Source organism: Lepus europaeus, chromosome 6 (assembly GCF_033115175.1).
Source record: "Lepus europaeus isolate LE1 chromosome 6, mLepTim1.pri, whole genome shotgun sequence".
Taxonomy (NCBI): Eukaryota; Metazoa; Chordata; class Mammalia; order Lagomorpha; family Leporidae; genus Lepus; species Lepus europaeus.
In genome coordinates, this window is record NC_084832.1 from 85,472,857 (window position 1) to 85,493,807 (window position 20,951).

General features: G+C 43.6%; 1 protein-coding gene across 7 annotated transcripts in view; it reads right to left on the reverse strand.

The window, feature by feature from the left end:
* The window catches only part of MICAL3 (microtubule associated monooxygenase, calponin and LIM domain containing 3), a 215,964-nt gene that overhangs the window by 87,994 nt on the left and 107,019 nt on the right, over positions 1 to 20,951 (reverse strand). For 6 of the 7 annotated variants that reach the window (XM_062194465.1, XM_062194470.1, XM_062194468.1 and 3 more), the window contains exons 7-17: positions 20,279 to 20,379; positions 17,449 to 17,706; positions 16,958 to 17,073; positions 15,421 to 15,547; positions 14,087 to 14,183; positions 11,788 to 11,935; positions 9,227 to 9,423; positions 7,545 to 7,657; positions 7,395 to 7,457; positions 6,772 to 6,945; positions 3,915 to 3,998 (exon numbers count right to left, since the gene is read on the reverse strand). In XM_062194465.1, the coding sequence (XP_062050449.1) occupies positions 3,915 to 3,998; positions 6,772 to 6,945; positions 7,395 to 7,457; positions 7,545 to 7,657; positions 9,227 to 9,423; positions 11,788 to 11,935; positions 14,087 to 14,183; positions 15,421 to 15,547; positions 16,958 to 17,073; positions 17,449 to 17,706; positions 20,279 to 20,379 (1,478 nt within the window). The remainder of the gene's footprint in view (positions 1 to 3,914; positions 3,999 to 6,771; positions 6,946 to 7,394; positions 7,458 to 7,544; positions 7,658 to 9,226; positions 9,424 to 11,787; positions 11,936 to 14,086; positions 14,184 to 15,420; positions 15,548 to 16,957; positions 17,074 to 17,448; positions 17,707 to 20,278; positions 20,380 to 20,951) is intronic. The other variant, XM_062194469.1, reaches the window with a different exon arrangement.

The window sequence follows — 20,951 nt, forward strand, 5'->3', positions numbered from 1 at the left end:
AGACTAAATTAAACCACCCAGGCCAGAGTTGAATATATGATGCACTATACTGATGGCCAGTCAGGAACGGCTCATTTGCAGAAGTCAAGGTGACTTTTGGCGCAAATGGTCTAAACAGGCAGGCAGGAAGACATAGGCAGGACAAGAGGGCATGCAGAGAAGATACCTGCTGGCTGGCACGTGCCCGACAGGGAGGTGGAGTAGGGGGAGGAGTGAGGGTGATCACTTTTTTGGGGCAGGTCCGAGAACGCTCCTTTTCCCGTTGCTTTTACAACAGACACAAACAGAGAGAACATTGTTGAGACAGAGGACCACTCCCATCCTCAACAGCTAATCGCTATACAGTCAGAGAGGGTGGCTGGTTGTAGTCTCTTGGGGGCCTCCTGGTTGCTGTTAGGCACCAGTTGTGCAGGTAATCTACAGCTGGTTAGAATCTGCAGTGCAGCACTTTCTAATACCAGGGATCATGGGGTTTATCAGGTAAGCTAGTGAACGAAGAGGTCAGCTTGATTACAAGTTGAGGGAAATGGCAACCACCATGAGGCAGATAAAGAGACCACCTCCCAGTAGCCAAGTCTCACACCAGGGCCTTCTCCCAGGGCCCAAATATCATACTGTCCCACCCCTGCTTCCTTCCTTAGTCTTCTCACCTACACATTCAGAAGGTTCTGCAAAACTATAAACAAATACAAGTATAAGTAACAGGTCATAAAAGTTACACATATTTCACTAACGGAAAGTCACACAGAGGCATATGTCCTCATTCTGCCCCTCTCCATGTATCCCCCTCTTTGTGAGTCTAAGAGTCAGAAAGCCCCTCGTGGTATGAGAACACTCGCAAATTCTCAGGCCTCTCTGATACCTTCTGGAGTAATTCTCCACTTCCCTAGACCCAAGAGGCCATATAGGTGTAGCACACAGGGAAGGCCTGGAGGAAGAAAAGTTGTGGAAGTCAGAAGCCTGGGGAGTGGCTCCATCACTGGTTCCAAACTCACATGACAATCTGTGTCAAAACCAAGGCTGCTTAGTATGCAGGGTTTGCCTGCAGGACAATTTTGGAGATCAAAAGGCAGAAGGGTGGGGAAAGGAAGAGCCACAGTATTTACAAAGGAGAGTGAAAAAAGTTACTGGCAATAGGGTTGTTCTTCATTTCGCTTCTTCCACACTAAGACCTAAGTTGAAACTGGTCCTTGTTCCAGCTTAGCCATTATCGCTGTGCCTGCCACACCCTCGTGCCTCAGTCTGAACTAGTTCAACAGAGACACATGGTGAGTCACTCTGAGGTGGTACCATCAGCCCCAACTCCCCACAGGTGACAGAGGACCAGCTGTCACTATGGGTGAGAAGAGGCCCCTGGCACCACTGAGTTTTTCTGTCCCAGATTCTGTAGCATGTGACATTGCATTCTAACTACTTTTCAGGAGATAAGTTTTGAAGGAGAAAAGCATGATTTAGTGTTGAAAGGAAAGCTGTATGTGAATATTACACATTTTATATAGACATAAGGATCATTACAGTTCCCCACAGGGCTATCTCTCTGTGGTCAAATAAATCTACAATTCCTAATTCCTTACAACCTAAGGCACACAAGAATCTAATAGTATTTACTTTGCTCAAGTCTCACTTCTCCATCTACTTAGCTAGTCTTTTCTAATTGTAACCTCTGGTGCCATTTTGCAGAAGCTATGTTTGACTTTAACGATTATTCTGCTGCTCATACAGTCTACAAGTATTCTGCTTCCCAACTCTGCTCGCCAAATACCCAGATGCCAAGCTGTATAGACTAACAACATTCTTTATGTAGAACCCAGCCCAAGGCTAGAGGTGGCCAAACATTTGATAAATACAAGCAAGCCCCTAAAAACCAAGACCCCAACATTCTCAATACAGTCAATCAGATGACAAGTTGAATAGAGTCCTCACAAGGACAGAGGCCACAGCTCAGTCAGGTTCCTTATGTCCCATTTGCTGATCTGCAACTTCCTAGAAAGCCCATCCCAACTGGCTCCAGGCATTGCCACAGTGTATGTGAAGTCATTGGCTCATCAGGTTGCTGTGTTTACTCCTGATCTCCCTTGCCCTTTGTTTCCACCTCATTCATCCTTTAAGAATATTTTGAGGGCCAACTGTTGTGGCACAGTGATTTAAGCCATTGTTTCCAACATCAGCATCCCATACTGAAGTGCTGGTTCAAGTCCCAGCTGCTCTTTAAAATTTATATATATATATATATATATATATATATATATATATTTGAAAGTCAGAGTTACAGAGACAGAGGAAAGGCATAGAGAGAGATCTCCCAACTGCTCATTCACTCCTCAGATGGCTGCAACAGACGGGGCTGGGCCAGGACAAAGTCAGGAGCCTGGAGCTTCATCCAACTCTTCCACATAGGTGCACAGTCCCAAGTACTTGGGTCATCCTCTGCTGCTTTCCCAGGTGCATTAGGAGGGAGCTGGATTGGAAGTGGAACAACCGGGACTCGAACCAGTGCCCATATGGGATGCCAGCACTGCAGACAGCAGCTTAACCCACTGCACCACAGTGCCTACTCCGGCTTTGCTTCTGATCCAGCTTTCTGCTAATGCACCTGGGAAAGCAGTGGAAAATGGCCCAAGTGCTTGGGCTCCTGCCACTCATGTGCAAAACCCGGATGAATTTCAGGCTCTTGGCTTCGGCCTGGTCCAACTCTGGAGAATGAACCAGTGGATGGAAGATCTCTTTCACCTCTCTTCTGTCACTCTGTGTTTCAAATAAAATACAATAAAATCTACTAAGAATATTATGAGTCTAGAGTTTCTGAAACCTCTTCAACAAATACTTAACCAAAGATAACCTCTCAAATCACACCTGCAGCTGGACTTCGAAGAAAGGGGTAAGCAGATTCCTGAAGAATTTCTTCAGAAAAACTCCCCAAGGCATAGAAAAAAGGGGAAGTTTGACAGTTTGGACACTGTTCCCAAGATCCACCACAGCCTCAGAGGACCTGACTTGAATGTGGCACAAGAAAGGTTAGAAAGAAACATGTTCCCCTGGACATAACATAAACAAAACCCAATTCTGTACCTCACAGCACCCCCACCAACTCTAGTGCACAAGAGGCTGCTGAAGCCACGATGGAAGATGCTGATGGAATCAGGGATCAGCTCATCCAACCTCTCAGCATCTCATCAGTCCTGATGACACCAAAATATGCCTCAGTTAATCTAGGCTCCAGTTCTAGAGCAGGAACTTGCTTGACTGTGACACGTGAAAAAAAAGTGGAGGCCTTCAACCCCCTAACAGTTTTCCATCAAAAAGCCAGGGCCAGTTCATGCTCTATGTTCTGCACTGCTTAGGATAGGCATTCTTCTGGGAGATCCTGCATAGGTTTTAGTGAAAATTTCCTAAAAGAGTATTTTAAATGTCTACAAAAAAAAAAAAAAAAAAAAAACAAGAAGTACCAAAGGATGTCTCTGACCAGAGTGTGAAACAAAAATTATAGCTCAAGAATATTTTCTTATTGAATGTGCTAGGCTATTGCACCCCAATTCTCAGGCCTGGTGGTCATGAATACACACAACTAGCAAACACATCAACCTGGGACAGACATTACAATAGCAAAACCCCTAAGGGGAAGGTATTTGTACACCGTAGCACATTACTTCAGTTACTTTCAATACCAAATGAACAGTCTGCTCTTGTAACTGGTTTCTCAAATCCCAAGGAATTAAACAAATCATGGGAGCTAGTCAGCATTACCTGTCAAGTATTCTTCCAGAGTCAGTGCTCAAATGAGCACAGAGCCTTCCCACACTTGTGAGCTAGGATTTATAAGCACAGGCCTGAATTGCTGGCTAACCCAGGAGAACAGGCAAGGTGGCAGGGCCTGGGGTGGCAGCCCCCATGTTAGTATGGAGCAGTTCCTTTACCTGTTTCCACTGGGGGATGGGAGCAGGGCGGCCCTGCTCAGGCAGGCAGCAGGACGGATGGCTGACCCCACGCTCTTGTGTCGGCTGTGACACACAGGCCAAGAATAAGAGAGGGACAGGACATGGAGACAAAACAAAATAAAATACATTAAGGGAGGGGAAGACACGAAAAAGGTACTGATGGAGGGACAGACACACATCTAAAAAGGCACTTCAAAAAGTTCATGGAAAAAATGAGTAAAATATATGTTTATTTTGGAGTGGGCATTTAGCCTAGTGATTAAGATGCTCACATAGCATATCAGAGAGCCTGGGTTCAATTCTGGGCTCTGATTCCTGACTCCAGCTTCCCATCAATGCAGACCTTGGGAGGGCAGTAGTGTGATGGCTCAAGTAATTGGCTCCTGCCACTCACAGGGGAGATCTGGATTTGAGTTCCTAGCTCTGGCTTCAGTCTGCCCCAGCCCCTGCTGTTGTGGGCATTTGGGTAGTGAAGTGGAATATAGGAGCTCGCTCTCTTTCTCTGTCTCTCAGATAGAAGGCTAAAAAAAATAAAATAAATTTAGAAATCCATGCATCCAAGAGTCTTCACAAAGTTCATGAAAAAAAATCATATTAAAAAATATTATGCATAGATTTTAAAACTTGGCTGCACCGGCCGGCGCCGCGGCTCACTAGGCTAATCCTCCGCCTTGCGGCGCCGGCACACCAGGTTCTAGTCCCGGTCGGGGCACCGATCCTGTCCTGGTTGCCCCTCTTCCAGGCCAGCTCTCTGCTGTGGCCAGGGAGTGCAGTGGAGGATGGCCCAAGTCCTTGGGCCCTGCACCCCATGGGAGACCAGGAGAAGCACCTGGCTCCTGCCATCGGAACAGCGTGGTGCACCGGCCGCAGCGGCCACTGGAGGGTGAACCAACGGCAAAAAGGAAGACCTTTCTCTCTGTTTCTCTCTACTGTCCACTCTGCCTGTCAAAACAAAACAAAACAAAACAAAACTTGGCTGCACCAAAATTAACTTACTTTTAAATTCCATTTCTCACAAATTTTTTGAAGTACCCTTGTATGAACTGCGGGGGAAGGAGGCTGAATTAATCCCTAGAGATTTGCCTCCCTTAAACCAAAAGAAAGTGCTGAAAAAGAGAAAAGAAAAACAAAAAGGAAATAGAAACCACAATCTCATTATCCTTTGCCCAAGCTCAATGCTCTGAATCTACACCACTAATTCTAATTTGGAAATCTAATCCCTGCCCTGTAAATGAGGAAATGAGGAAAGCGACTTCGCCTTGGAAGCATCTTCCCTATTGGAATGCAATCCAGCCTTTCTGAGGCCTCTGGGCAACCTCCAGTGTTTCCCAACCAATGGGATCATCTTTCCTGTGGGTCACAGCATGAAAAGATTGGATGCAAAGACTAATAAGCGAAGACTAGAAGCAGGAAGGAGTTAGTTATGGTCAGGCATGGGCAAAGTCAGTCTCCCCTACCATCCTGGTCCATAGGAACAATGGTTGATAAGTGTGGAGAAGATGAAGAAAAAAAGAGAACAAAGAAAGTGGTTCCCAGTCCCCTGGATGCTCTAGAAATTTTCAGTGTGAATATCAAAATCTCAGCCCTCCTCTTGTTAAGAAGTCTTAGTGACTTTTAGACAAGCAATGGGGAAAATGAGACCTAATAGAGCATCTCAAGTCAAATGCTCCCATCCTAGCACTCTCAAACACAACTTCCAGGAGTGCAATGTAGGTCCCAAAATGTTCATATTCTTGATAATATCCTACGAAAATCACCTGTAACACATGGGAGGATCCTTACCACAAGAATGTTTACCTCTGTGTTTTATCATGAAAGATGAAAAATAACTGAAATATCCAACACTAGAACAAAAGTTATGAAAAGCATGGTACCTACACACCATGGAATATGCTTATAAGAGTGTGGAACAACATAGAATATGTCTAAAATTAAATGAAAAACAGAATAGAAAAGTGTATCCTGGGGCCGGTGCTATGGTGTAGTGTGTAAAATTGCCTTCTGCAGTGCCAGCATCCCATAAGGGCGCCAGTTCAAGTTTCAGCTGCTCCACTTCTGATCCAGCTCCCTGCTGACATGCCTGGGAAAGCAGAGGAGGATGGCCCAATCCTTGGGCCCTTGCACCCACATAGGAGACCCAGAATAAGTTCCTGGCTCCTGACATTGGTTCAGCTGAGCTCCAGCCGCATGGGGAATGAATCAACAGATGGAAGATCTCACTTTCACTCTCTTTCTCTCTTCTGTAACTCTGCATTTCAAATAAATAAATAAATCTTTAAAAATAAATAAATAGATTGTTTCTCAGGGTTTAGCAAACACTCAAAATAGGTATCCTTTAAAAAAAAGTAAATACTAAGAATGATCTCAGCTACAAAAAAAGGAACACATTGGAAAAAAAAAGCAGAAAGAAATACAGCATAATATTAACAGAATTAGAGGTGCCTTAATTACCTTTACTATACTTCTCAGCATTTTCAGTCAATATACTTCTTGTACAATTTAAATGTGTGTGTGTATGTGAAAATATACCTAAGTACAGATAGCTTAAGTGTGTATATACACACCTAAGTATGTAAGTATAGATAAGTAGATATGGGTACACATTTCTTAGGTCCCTCTGCTGCATCTGTTAGATACTTCACACTTGAGTGCTGAAGATAACTTAGCCCCAGACACCTAAGATCAGCCTGTAACATGCTCACCTTGGCCACTGCTAGACACAAGGAAGCCAGACACCAGTCCTGCCCATGAATCCAGGGATCTGTGACTGAAAAGATCACTCCCTACTGTCTCACCTGCCCAAACCTGGATGAGTGAGGAAGCAGAAGGGACCTACCTGTCTCTTTATGCCCGTGGACTGTGGGGGTGCATTCTCTTCAAATTTGGCCAGCAGCTGAGTTGCCATGTACTTCACTTTGTTCTGGTTCCCAATGGCAATATCCATCCTCCTGTCTGTCAGAGTGCTCACCAGTGTTGGTCTTTCTCCTCTGTAGCCATGGGGTGCTTCCTCCTGATGAACACCAAACACTCAAGGATCAGAATTGGTGACAGGAGGCTTTCCCAAAACCTCCCTCAAAGGAGGCACGGTCAGTACCAAGCACAGAGGCTGGGAGTTATACTTTAGGTTGAGCTTAACATCTCTCTGACCTTCAAATGGAGTCAGCAAGACTTTGGCACACAGGGCAAAACAGATATACTCAGACTTGTGCTGGTATTGTCACATCCCAGGAAGGCCACTACACTTTGCCAAATGTGCGATTCCAAAAAGACAAGAAGGACTGAGTACACACATGCATATGTTCCCCTCATGCTCTCTGGAAAATTAAACAAAGGCAAGAATCCACAGAAAAGCATCTGCGCCAGGAAATTCTCATAAAGGATGTGTATGAAAAGGTGTAGCAATAGCAATTCGGGAAGGGTTTAAAGCATAAAGAGTATAATCACCCAGATGAATCCTACCTCCTCTGATTGACTAGTCTTTCTCCTCTTTCCAGCACCATCCAAGTCCTTTTCCTTTTTATCCTGTACCAAGGGAGAAGTGATATGCATTATTCCAGTCACTACACCTTACCAATAAGCTTTGCAGCCAACAAAAAGACTCCTGCACACCTTGGGAGAACGCTTCCGGGAGATGGTCTGCCCCAGTTTGCTCAGGAAGGAGATGGGGGATTTGGTGCTGGCTATCAGGACTGCTTTCTCCTCAGCATTCAGGTCCAAAGTGTCTGTGAACAGAAATCAGCACAACTCAAGGGTAGGCTGGAGGGCACTGCAAAGTCTTGATTGCAACTACTCAGCCTTGCAGGAGGATCATGAGACCTTCAAGAGTTCTAAAGGTTCCTCAACTCTGTGGGAAGCTTGTGGGTCTCAGTAGGAGACTTCTTAAAGGAAAGACACCTTTGGGTTTGGACATTGAGTCTCCTCTTTTCCATCCACATAAACAAAAACAACTTTCTTTCCCCCAGTCCACTTCAGTTATAAACACTTGCGCTTTTGCTATTCAAAAGCTGGAATCTGCTGATCAGGGTTAGAGCAAGATGGAGAGGAAAGCAGAGGTATGTGACTCAGGGTCATGGGTTTCAGTGTATGCAGATGCTGTGTTCTCTGCTATGCCACAGGCCCTCCCAGAGCAGCAACATCAGTGTTGGAGCTGTGGGTTTCTGTCATAAGAACTATACATCTGCTCAGGAGAAGCCACATAATACATGGCCTGGGAGACACTGGACGGATAGTACCATCAACTCTGTGGACTCCAATGTTGTTAGTAACAACAGTAATTTTAAAAATAGTAATTGAAACTAATACAAGGCCAATATTTGTTAAGTGGCTCCATTTGTCAAACATTCTTCTTAGCATATCATAATGTGATTACATAAATCATTCCCATTTTATACATTGGGAAACTAAGCTGTAGAGAAATTTACTAACTTCTCTAAGGTCAAACAAAGTGCTGGGATATAGACCCAAGGCTGCCACTATGGTCACTCTTAAACATTATGCCACATTTACTTCAAGGGGCAATAAATGAAAATAATTATTATCTGTAGCACTATGACAGAATGAGGCATCAGGCTGAGGGCTTAAAGATTTTTGGGAAACACTAAGATGTAGGAGTAGAAAGATGAACCGGGGGAGGAACACTAATAGAAGAAAGAAGGAGAATGTACCGAGTATGGTAACAGATCACAGAAGCTCACAAGAGAGAATCTCAAGAAAAAGGATGTCTATCCACAGCGCTGAATTATGCCAAAAAGCCAAGTATGCAAGAGATAAGACACAAGAAAAAGAACAGAAATTTGGCAAATCCCAGACACTCTGTTTCTGATCCAGCTTCCTGCTAATATGCCTGGGAAGGCAGCAGAGGACTGCCCAAGTGCTTGGGTCTCTGCCACCTATGTGGGAGACCAGGATGGAGTCCCTGCCTCCTGGCATTAGCCTGGCCCAGCGCTGGCTTTTGCACCCATTTGGGGAGTGAACCGGTGGATGGGAGATCTTTCTTTCACTGTCTCTCTCCCACTCTCTTTCTGTCACCCTGCCTTCCAAATAAATAAATACTTTTTAAAAAAAAAGTTTGAATAAGAATGATTTTTAACACACAGATTTTAAGAGAGGGACTGGGGAAAGAGGGAGTGCCCAAGATTACACAACTAGAGAAGAGAAAAGCAACAAACAGGAAACACAAGGGAAGCTCAGGTTTGCTGTCAGTAGTACTGATGAAGGATGCAGCTGGAAGAAAAGAAGAGACAGGCAGCAAGAGATGGAGGCCCTGCACACCAGCGCCCAGCAGGCCTTACCACTGGCAGGGAGCGAGTCCTGAAACATCTCATAGAACTGAGTCAGGTACATCACCATGGACAGCTTGTCAGGTTCCCCCACGGAGGCCATCTCTTTGCCTGTCATGATGGGAGAGATGCCCAGTTCTTTCTCAGCAATATCGAAGGCCAGCTGGTTATTCTTCTCCACATTCTGCTCATCCAAAGAATCAAAATCTCTGAGAAACAGGACAAGGACAGTGTATCAAGACAGGTAACTGCCCTCAAACAAGAAAACAAAATATCACGGAATCATCACTTCTCAGACTTGAGGCTAAAATCCAGGGAGCAGATATTATGGACATTTGAGATCGAGCCCCTTGGTCTCTTCCCTTTCATTAAGGACATGAAAAGTATTCTCAAGAAGAAATGATTAAAGATCTACCCACTAAAGGGGGAAGAAGTTGAAAAACTCATGTTTTTGGTAACACAAATCTTACTAGTATGTAAGCTCAAGAAAGGAACCTAATTTTTATATGCATGCTCTTGCACTTTGTGTGTCATCTATATATGATAAATGGCAGTAAATAATGATAAGAATCCTATTTGGATCAGATTGTTCCCAAGGGATTAGGACTATCAGATCTGGTGGCCTTGGACCTTACCAACTGCTGCTGTACTAGATCAGCTCTGGTAAACCTTACTCAGCTTTCTCTGTGAGGGGAAGTTCCAAAACCTTCCTTAAAAAATTTTCCATTGCTAAATTTCCTGAGTTTTCCCAAGTATTTAGATGAATGATATTTCCTACTGGGGAAATGTTTTAATAAGCTTCTTGCTATTCAGAGTAAAGACTGATAGAATTCTTTAGGTAATTTCAGATTAACTAGACAGTCCTTATTTTATGCTAACCTACTGAGCCTGCTGTACTTTAATTGTTTAAAATTTATTTTCCTTGAAGATTAGAGCTATTCAACTATGAAGACTCTTCCTGAATGAAATCACCATAGTCTAACCAGAGCCAAATTCCCTACCTACTGCTTTGTGTTTTGAATAATTCCCCTAGACTTTTTCCAGGCAACAACTGGTCTGTTCTATCAGGAATGAACTTTCTCTGCCCCACATTCACCAGTCAACATCATCTACCAGGTTGCCCTCAACTAATCCTGTCTTCATCTTTTTTTCCCTTTGCCTTTCCTTTGAAAGAAAAACTGATTAGCTGGTCCATCTTCTTTTCTTTTTCTTTATTTATCTGGGAAGGCAAAGACACACACACACACACACACGGTGAGGGCAAAACAAATGAAAAACAGAGACAGAGATCTCCCATCCACTGGCTCACTTTCCAAATGCCCACAAAGGCCAGGGCAAAGCCAGGAGCCAGGAATTCAAACCTGGTCTCCCGTGTAGGTGGGAGGGACCCAACTGCTTGAGCCACCTGCTGTCTCCGATGGTGTACATTAGCAGGAAGCTGGAATTAGGGGCAGAGTTGGGACTAGAGCTCAGCCATTCTGATATGTGATGTGGGCATCCCAAGTGGTGTCTTAACTGATAAAGCAAACACCCACCCCAACAGGCCCATCATCTAAAATAGTTCTGTGTCATATTTTTATTTTCCTCTTTTTTGGTCATAATCTTTCTTGAGCTGCTTCCCTTCTTTGGTGGGAATAATAAGCCTTATTTTCATTTACTTTTTACCAGCTTCTAGATGAGCCAAGGACAGGTGCACCTGAGGTCTCTCACTTTTATCCAAGTAAATCAGAATCCCCATTTTGAATCCACACCATGCAAGGCTGTTTTTATAAGCTCTTGCCTCATTAGTTTGTAACCATCACATGAATAGCAACCGTGTCATTTAGAATTCCTTAGGCAATCATTAAAACAAAACAAACAAAAATTGGGCCCTTAAGTGATAAAAAGGACAGGCAGCCAAAGTAATTCAACATGTTCAACTCCTGTTTCTGAATCTTTTTGTTTGGCTTCCACGGTAACAAATGCCTCTGGGGGAAATCTGAGTGCACTGGTCACCACAGCAGACGGAAGGTCATCCCAATGAACTGACTGAAGACAGGTGAATGAAGAATAGCCAAAATAGGAGATGTTACTGGTACACATGGGTAATATAACACAAGTTTCCTGGACTTGACAGAGTATGTTTGCAAGAAAACGCAATTTAAAACAAAGAAAATATGCCAATGAACCATGATAAATTGGGGAAATATTCATTGCTTTCATTTTCTTGGTAGTGACATGTTTACCTGGAGTGGCTAAATGTTCTAACCATGTCTGCCTTGCAGCCAAAAGCATTTCAGAGGTAGCTGGACAAAATGAAGAGTTCACCTAGGGGCTAACAGTTTTTTCCCTTGTGTGAAGTTAATAGGCCCAGGTGGATGTCAAAACCATTTTGACCTTATGAACGCTGTGATTTAAAAAATGCAGCTGATAATTTCTGGGTTGAGCTATATAATGCTTGACACATGGAGTTGTATTATGACTTCTAGAGAAGGTATCTCACTGTGTACCTCATTCTAGAAAAAATGAGACCAGAGTGCTCTGAGATATTTGGGGGATACAAAATAAAACAACAAAGCTTAGTCAAAACTTACATCAGGTCGGGACGATACCTATGGATAATGGCACACAGGGCCAAGCCACTTTTCCATGACATGGTGAGATCTGTCACATTCACTCCGGCGTAGCCATCTGTCTGCCTTTGGCACCAACCCAAGAGTTTGCTCGAACGAGCTACAGATTCTAAAACAACAACAAAAATTATTTCTGGAAGTGTGGTCACCTGGTAACACTGACAGGATCCTCTTTGCAGTGCACATATCCAGTTTGAGAAGTGACTGAACAGAGGGTATGGAACAGCCATTACTAGTTTTTAAAAGAAAGGAACAAGGAATGAGGAATACAGTTATATAAATGGTATCATGATGGTGGAATTTCATGTAGATAAGAAACTACCAAGTTATCCAGATTCTGAGGTCAGTGTCCATCCCCTTAACAGGATGCTAAGTCACATACAGAGCAATCCAACCTATTCATGCTGGACCTAGTACTCTCCTAGGTACTGCTGGACACTGAAAGAAACAAAAGAGTGCCACCTGCTGAGCTGTCACCCTTAGTGGCTGCAGTTCTAGGAGTTTCCTGGGGAGCCACTTGGGCAGCTGGCTGAGGAAGCCTTGTCCTTACAAAGTAACACTGGGGAGACAAGATGAGAAAGGTTCATTCTATCCAGCAGCACATCAGGCCAAAAGCAAACAAAACCTTGCTCTTACGTTTTCCAAGGTTCCAAGCAATTTGCCAAGTGGAGAAACTCTGCAGGGCTATAATGCCAAGAAAGCCAAGGACTCTGGACCACGTGTGGCTCCCTATGTTACAAGTTACCACTTCTGGAAAAACTGAATAGGCAAATATATATACTTAAAGGTTTTTCCGTTCATTGAAATATTGTCTAAAATCCAAACAGCCTTCATAAAATCCCTTTCTTTTAATCACATCAAAAGCTCTTATGGAGCATTTGAAAGAATCTGTAGACTCCTATTTATGTTTAAGAAAAGAGTTTTCCCTTACTAAGATGGCTGAAAATATTTAGCTTGTACTCAATCAAGCTAAATACAGTTTCATTTAAGTCATTCACAGGTAAAATGTATTCCAAAGCTACACACAGAGCTACTCCTGGTGCTATCTCTTGGCTCAGAGACTAATTTTATTCAGATGCCTCCTGAGTCTGTCCGTCCGTCCGTCCATTCATCCATCCATCATTATGCACTGGGCAACTTCAATCTTTCAGGCTCTGAAATAATAGTGACTAGATATGCCATCTCTACTTCCAAGAAAGTGACAGCTCAGCTGAGAAAACAAAGATGTTTCCAACTGCCTGTGGCTCCTCATACCCACTCTGAGAGCCACAGCATGCTCACTTCAAAACATCCCAACAGAACTTAGACCATCTCACTGCCCCATTTCTTTTTCTGGACTGATATAGCTCCATCCACTAAGACCTATCTCTTGCCCCAAAGGGCAATCAATGGCCAATGCCTATGGATTTTGGCTCAATATTCTCTCTCACATAACTAGTAATGGCAGTGACAAAGTGGTTGTCATTCTGACCACTCACTGCATGCTGGGCAGCGTAAAGAGAACATAGCACACTATACATGTCACAGAATCCTCATGCTCTTTGGGAGATAGGCATTGCTACTGTCATTTCACAGACAAAGAAAACAAAGCTCAGAGATGCTCAATAACCTGCTGAGGGCTACACACTTCACAAGCAGCAGAGCCTGGAGTGGGACCTGGCCCCACCTTACCCCAAACTCCAAGTTCCTCTAACTATGCTCTGTTGTCTACTCCTCTTGCCACCCAGCACTAGTGCCAGATTTAGGCCTTAACCACCTGTAGCTGGACTACCACAACACATTCCTAACTGGTTTCCTGCCTTTGGTATTTCCTTCTCCAGTCCATCTTACAGGGAGCTGACAGAGAGTACTCAACGTCACTCTTCCTTCACAAAAATCCTCAGGGATTCCTCAAGACACGCAAAATATGCAACAACTTTTTACCTTTATTACCATATCCTGGCAATGTCATAGGAGCAAGCTATGCCACTACTTTTTCCATAAAATCTTCCCCAAAACCTTAGAACATTCTCTCTCTTCTCCCATCTCCAGCACCCATATACATGTGTGATTTATCTCCATATTCCCAACTTTTTGTTGTGGGGAACCAGTCTAGGGCATTGTCAGAGGTTTAGCGGCATCCTCCCCTTGTCAAGATGAAAATGTCCTTAGAGTAAAAACTGCCTCAGTCAGTTCTGCACATGTGTAACAGCTCAGTGCATGAGAACAGGCTTCTCTGAGTAGGTAACCAGCACTAAACAAAGTCATTACCAGAACTTACCATTGCGAGTCAACTTTGGAGTGGTTCGGGAATTCACCAAGTTCTCCATTTCCAGATGAATATCTTTCATTTCTCCAGTGTCATATAAATGGCGTACCTGGCAGAAAGTGAAAAAGAAGGCAGATAAACACCAAGTAACAAAAGACCCCAAGACCAGAAGGACTAAGGTGAAAGTAGTCTGGGTGAAGATTATGCAGAAGTTATGATGATGATGGACTTTAAATTCTGTAAGGATGAGGTACGGTTATAGAGAAACAGAGAAGAGTATACAGTAATACAGGCCCCTGTAATAGCCTCTGTTGACCATCGTTGCCCATTAACTGCAGAATATGGACTCTTTAGAAACTCAACCACACCTACATACAAAAGGCCTAATTGTGCAAATTTCAGGTAAAAGAAGGATAAAATTATTAAACAATAATATAGACAAATACGCATATATCAAAGAGATTGCCATGTAAAAACTTTTGAACTCAGGATTATTACTGTAAGATTAATTCTTACTGTAAGATCATTCTCAGTAATAACATCTTATACTTAAGAGAGGGTTTTCATCTTTCAAAGTTCTTCCAAGTGCCCTCAGAATGATACTTTGAGTAGATAGGAATGATTGTCTCCATTTTTCAGGTGAAAAACGGAAGTTTTGGGACTGGTGCTATGGTTCAGGTTAAGCCACTGTCTGAGGTGTTGGCATCCCATATAGGCACTAATTTGAGTCCTAGCAGCTCCACTTCCAAACCAACTCCTTGCTAATGCACCTGGGAAAGCAGTGGAAGATGGCTCAAGTGCTTGGGCCCATGCAACCATGTGGAAGAACCAGATGAAGCTCCTGGCTCCTTCTGGGGAGTGAACCACTCCCCAGACATCTCTCCCTCTCTCTCTCTCTCCTTCTCTCTCTGTGTCTCTGCTTTTCAAATAAATAAATCTTTTTAAAACAAAACAAACAAAAACCCCTGAAGTTCTGAAAAAGTGAAATGCAGGTTTCCAGGTCACAAATGTGAGTGCCAGTAACAGAAGGGAAGCCACGTTTCTGATGACTGAACAAGCATTCTTCCCTACAATATGCAGTTTGAATTAAGAGCCTGGGACAAAGTCCTGGAGCTACTGTCTTTGTCATGTTTGATATTCGTTCTATAGGTCACCTAATGCCTCCATGCTGCTGACCTGTGGATGGAGAACGACACCCACTTCTGCCAATTCAGAGCAACAGCTAATTGATCACTAAAAGTGTGTTTATGTTTGGTATTAGCAGCAAACATGGCTATATACACTTCAGTATATCAGAGTTCTGATCAGTCATGAGAATAGGCCTATATGTACTGGAAGGTTCTTACCTGGTTTGGTCGGAGGAAGTTGACATTAATATTAGGATACCTAGTAACAGGGTCGATACTATATTTGCTGAAGTTTTTGCTCACATTCTCAGGGGTGGTCTGTGGCAGTAATCTATAGATGCTTTCCCTGCAACAACAAATAATGATCTACTCAGCACACTGACAAATACCTGAAACACCTCTCTTCCTCTTCATGATATTTCTATTTTTTGAGAGTCCACCAAACCACAAATCCCCATCCTCCATCAGTTTCCTCCAACCCCATCTCAGTCCTTGCTTCCCACACCTAGCACCTTGGTGACTCCACAAGCACTGGACTAGCTAAACACAAAGGAGAAGACCAGGCATAATGTTTGTGGGCAGTCACAAATGCCTGACATCTTTCAAGATGATTAATTTACTGTTTTGCTTTTATTTTTTTCAAGAATGCCAATTAGTTTCTAAGAAAATTACAGATGGAGAGGGGCTGGCATTGTTGTGCAGTATGTTAAACCACTGATTGGGACACCTACATCCATACTGGAGTGGCAGTTCGAGTCCTAGGTACTCTGTTTCTGACCCAGCTTCCTGCTAATGTGCCTGGGGAAGGCAGCAGAAGATGGCCCAAGTGGTAGCCAACATTGTGGTGTAGCAAGTAAAGCTGTCGCCTGTGACACCGTCATCCTATATGGGTGCCAGTTCAAATTCCCAGCTGCTCCACTTCTGATCCAGCTTCCTGCTAGTGGCCTTGGGAAAGCAGTGGAAGATGACTCAACTGTTTGGGCCCCTGCCATCCATATGGGAGACCCAGATGAAGCTCCTGGCTCCTGGCTTTGGCCCTTGCCTCCACTGGCTGGTGGAGGCATTTGGGGAGTAAACTAGGGAATGGGAGATCTCTGTCTGTCTCTCTGTCTTCCTGCCTTTCTAATAAATTATTTTTTTTAAAAGGACATCAAATCACAGATTAACAAAGAACCTGACACTATATTTATCCAGAATACTTTAAGCAACAGATTTAAAAGGGTAAAATGACATTGATTACCAATTTCATCCAGAAAATTTTCACTCTCTAGTTCCTCTAGTCAAGGCATTGGCCCTTTATCAGCAAGCAAATCCTAGGATTTTTACCTCAACTGCAAAAACCTGGTTCAAAATATCTGACATTTATGAGTAAGAAAAACATTTACAAGCAATTTGATGTTTGCTATTTAATTCTATCACTTTTAATTCCTTCTCTTCTTTCATTAGTTTAAGTCTTGCTGGTTTAAAGACAAGAGGATCTAATTTACTATTTCAAAGTATTTGTTCCTACAACTGTCATAAAAGAATCAATGGTCTATAAAGATTCAGGTACCATTTGTCAATTCAATTTGGAAAGGGATAAGAGAAGAACAGGTGGATTAGATAATCTCGAATTTTCTATGATTTTATGAAATAGTCTTAATAAAGACAGGACTAAAGAAGGAAGAAAAGGGGGGACTTGTGTTTTGCCTACAGAGTAAATTGCCACTTTCTCACAGATCCTTCATGGAAAAAAGGCAGGGTCACTTCCTATTACCTCTCTGCCAGGACTTCCAAGGGACTTGTTCCTAGAGACCAACTTCGTACCATCCAGGCAGAGTCCATAGCAGCTAGAAAGCCCCGGGCTATTCCTGTTCCCATTGGCCAGAAAGGCTATGAAGAAGACAGAAGACAAAGAATTAAAATGAATCCCCTTTGAAAGAGGGAAACTAAACTGAGGAACTAAGAAGGAGCTTGCTGTTGACAGTACTGTTCAGCGACTGCTCAGACACCAGACTCCCGTACTTCACAAACCCACAGAGGGGCAGGCACAAAGAGCCACAGCGCTCCCACCCACACCTGGCAAGTCGGGGTTGCCAGTGTCCTGTAATCCACCCTGCATGCTGGTGGGTGCAGCTCCTGTGAGGAGGTTCCCCATGCTTTGCAATGCTGAAGATGCTTCCTCCACAATGGGGACACCGAGATTCAGTCCTGATGTGGCTCCTCGCCACTGCCTCACCAACAAGTGCTGCCACCCTTCTCACTCACCTCCAGGAGGCTATCCCCAACCAGAGCCACTAGAAGCTGGTGTCCGTTGTGCTCCCGCACCAAGGCAGCGTTCTCGGAGGCATACATGCAAGTGAAGTCAAACATGGCCACGTCAGGCTGCCCATAGTGATTGATGGCGAAATCCAAAGAGGGCAGCTGCTGCTGTGTGGAGAAGTCCGCTGCCTCCCTGGCGTAGTTCAACAGAGCCTCTTGGTCCACGTTCTCCCGGGAAAGCAAGAGCTCTGTGTCAGCGTAGTCCTGTCTCCAGAGAGGGGAGAGGCTCAAGATGGAATAGCCTAGGCGCGGATTGACAGGCTTAGCCAGCCAGAGCCATGCTGCATGTGCCAGACAGAACCTCGTCTCTCAGCTTTTCTTTCCCCCAAAGCAGTTTCACCCTCCCAAGCTTCATCTATTTCACAAACTAAAAAGGGAACTGGATGTGGGGGCTATTTCTAAGGTAGTAAAGACTCTGCCCCCAAAAATACAGTCTTGGCTTTTCCATTCTCTTGGAGCAAGACACACCGCTCTGAACATATCCAATCTGCCTCAATGAGGTGTTCCAGATATCAAGTATAATAATTTATATGATGGTACCGTTTAAGCTGTAAAAGCATTTTGTAGTTTATGTTATCTTCCACAATATCTTCTGGGTAGCAAGTAGCTTTTGGCAACGGGGGGAGGGGGGGTGCCACATGAAACACTCAGCTGTGCACAATTTATCATCTCCAAAGGAAGAACCCAAAAGCCTTAGAGCAAAGAAGATGTGGAGATAGAAGCAACAGTGGTCCAAGAGGCTGAGGAGGAACATGGGCCAGAGGTGTTCAGAACAACACATAACGTTCTCAAAGGCTCTATGGAAACCCACTGACACAAGCAATGACAGTGCTTTCCACATACTGGGAGTCTTCAAAAAAGTTCATGGAAATGCATACTATGAAAAAACTGTTCAGATTTCAAAACTGTCTTGCACCAAACAAACTTATTGTTTTAACTTCATTTTTCCAAGAACTTTTTGAAGAACCCTCATAAAGGAATGAAAAATCACTTTTCTGTCTTGAAAGTTCCTGGCATACTAAGCCAAGTTCTTTACTCTCCTCAAGTGGGACCTATGGTTTCTGAGTGCCTCTGATGATGCTTTGAGCTACCACTACAAGATGTTAAACACCAAACACTCAAGTTGATTGTGAAAATAGTGTTTGTTCAGCACTGAGTAAGTAGCTACAATGGGTTTAGTATTTAGAAGCACACACAGAGACATGGTTCCTGCCTTCCAGAAAAATAAAAAGGCAGAATAAATCAGGTCTTGGCATTCTGGACTCTTCCCATCTAATTGCAACTGACAACCATGGTTCCACCTAGACAGCACACTGTACTTGTCATGGCCATTTCTTACTTATGGGAAAATAACAGCCCCAGATAATCAACAAGCTCATTTTCTAAAGCATTGAACCAAACACCTCTTGGGTAGAATGGTTGCTTCTCTGCACACACACAGGACCTCTATGTGAGAAACAGACACGCAGTTCTTGGGCAGAAGGAGTCTCTGTGCTGCAGGCACGTGCTCATCAGCTTGCTCTCCACTCTGCTCTCAGATAAGGCAGTGGTGTAATTCAGACTCACACGACTTGACTCATTCCCATCCTGCAGAGACAAGGACTCCCTGACATTCAGCCATGAGTCTCTGGTGGGAACTGTACCAGCCTAAATCAGGTCATCTAATGCCTCTTTGCCTCTATCCTCATTACAAGGGGACAGTGATTCTTATGTTTAAACCAATGAAACCTAACAAGAAAGGCCCTTAAGTAACTCTGTCCTCTGGTTCTGAGCTCAGATCCTCATCTCAGGGTATACAATGAGCTCAAAAAAAGGCTAAGCTGGCCCTGACATTAAGTCCTTGCTGTTCTGTTATAAAAAGGCCTAAATATACCTTGACCTAGACCATGCTGTCTGGACTTCTGACAACTTTTTCCATGGTAAAACCAGAACTACTGCCAGGCTCCCACAAACACCAGTTACTTCTTGGACAAATCCCCTTCCTCTATGATCTATTAACAAACCAATTCCCAGTTATATATGGAATGTACTATAATCAAAATCAAACAACCCAGTATGATACTGAACATTTATGTATAGGATGATATCTGAGACTTACTTTCATACAGTTCAGTGGTGGAACGGGAGAATGGGCTGGGGGCTGGTGCTGTAGCGTAGCAGGTCAAGCCACCACCTGCAGTGCCAGCATCCCATATGGGCGCCGGTTCTAGACCTGGCTGCTCCACTTCTGATCCAGCTCTCTGCTACAGCCTGGGAAAGCAGTAGAAGAAGGCCCAAGACCTTGGGCCCCTGTACGCACGTGGGAGACCCAGAAGAAGCTCCTGACTCCTGGTTTCAGATCATGCAGCCTCGGCCATTGCGGCCAACTGGGGAGTGAACCAGTGGAGGGAAGACCTTTCTTGCTCTGTCTCTCCTTCTCTCTCTGTGTAACTCTTTCAAATAAATAAATAAATCTTAAAAAAAAAAAAAAAAAAACAAAAACAGAAACAAAAAAAACAACACTGGCTATGTGTTGATAGTTGTTAAAGCTAGATGATGGGCACAAGAGAGATCACTCTATTATTCTCTCTACTTTTGTATATACTTGCAATTTTCCATAATAAAAAATTTTTACAGTTAAACTAAAAATATCAGGGATTCTATTCTCAGGTAATACCTCCAGTGCTCATTTTCAATTCCATCCATTAAAAACCCATCAGAAAATAAAATTCTTTCTCTTGGTAATCATATTAAACAGTTCAATAAGAAAGAGGTTTGAAAGAAAACTGTTGCTCACATGCAAGATCACGCCTTTGTCCAGTAAACTCTGTTTTTTGGCTGTCATTACGAAATAGTGCGTGTCATCCTTGTAGTAGACGATGTTCTCCAAATCAATACCTGAGAAGAAAACAACCAAACAGGCACAGATAAGGGTCTGCTGAGGGTAGGGCACAAGGACAGCCAGAACGGTTGTTCATGGGTCTACAAAGACAAGAACTGTAAAACTCCAGCTAAGGAAAGATGCCTAAATCCAGATTCTTACTTACTGCACATGTAGTTCATGAAAATTGGGGATTCGTTCAGTATCTTAAGTTATCCTAAACAATGAAGGATGATAAAAGGAAGGGGTGGGCATTTGACCTAGAGGTTAAGACATCATTTAGGATGTCTGCCTCCCATATTGGAGTGCCAGGTTTGAGTCTTAGCTCTGCTCTCCATTCCAGCTTCCTGGGAGGTTGCAGATAATGGTTCAAGTACTTGAGTCCCTGTTACCCGCGTGAGGGACCTGGACTGAGTTCTCAGCTCCTGGCTTTGTCCTGGCCTAGCCCTGGATATTACGAGCATTTGGGGTGTGTACAAACAGATGGGAGATGTTTATATCTCTCTTTGCCTGTCAAATAAATAAAATAAATAATGATAAATTGAAAAAATTCAAAAAGAAATATAAATATGGGAAAACAAAAATGACC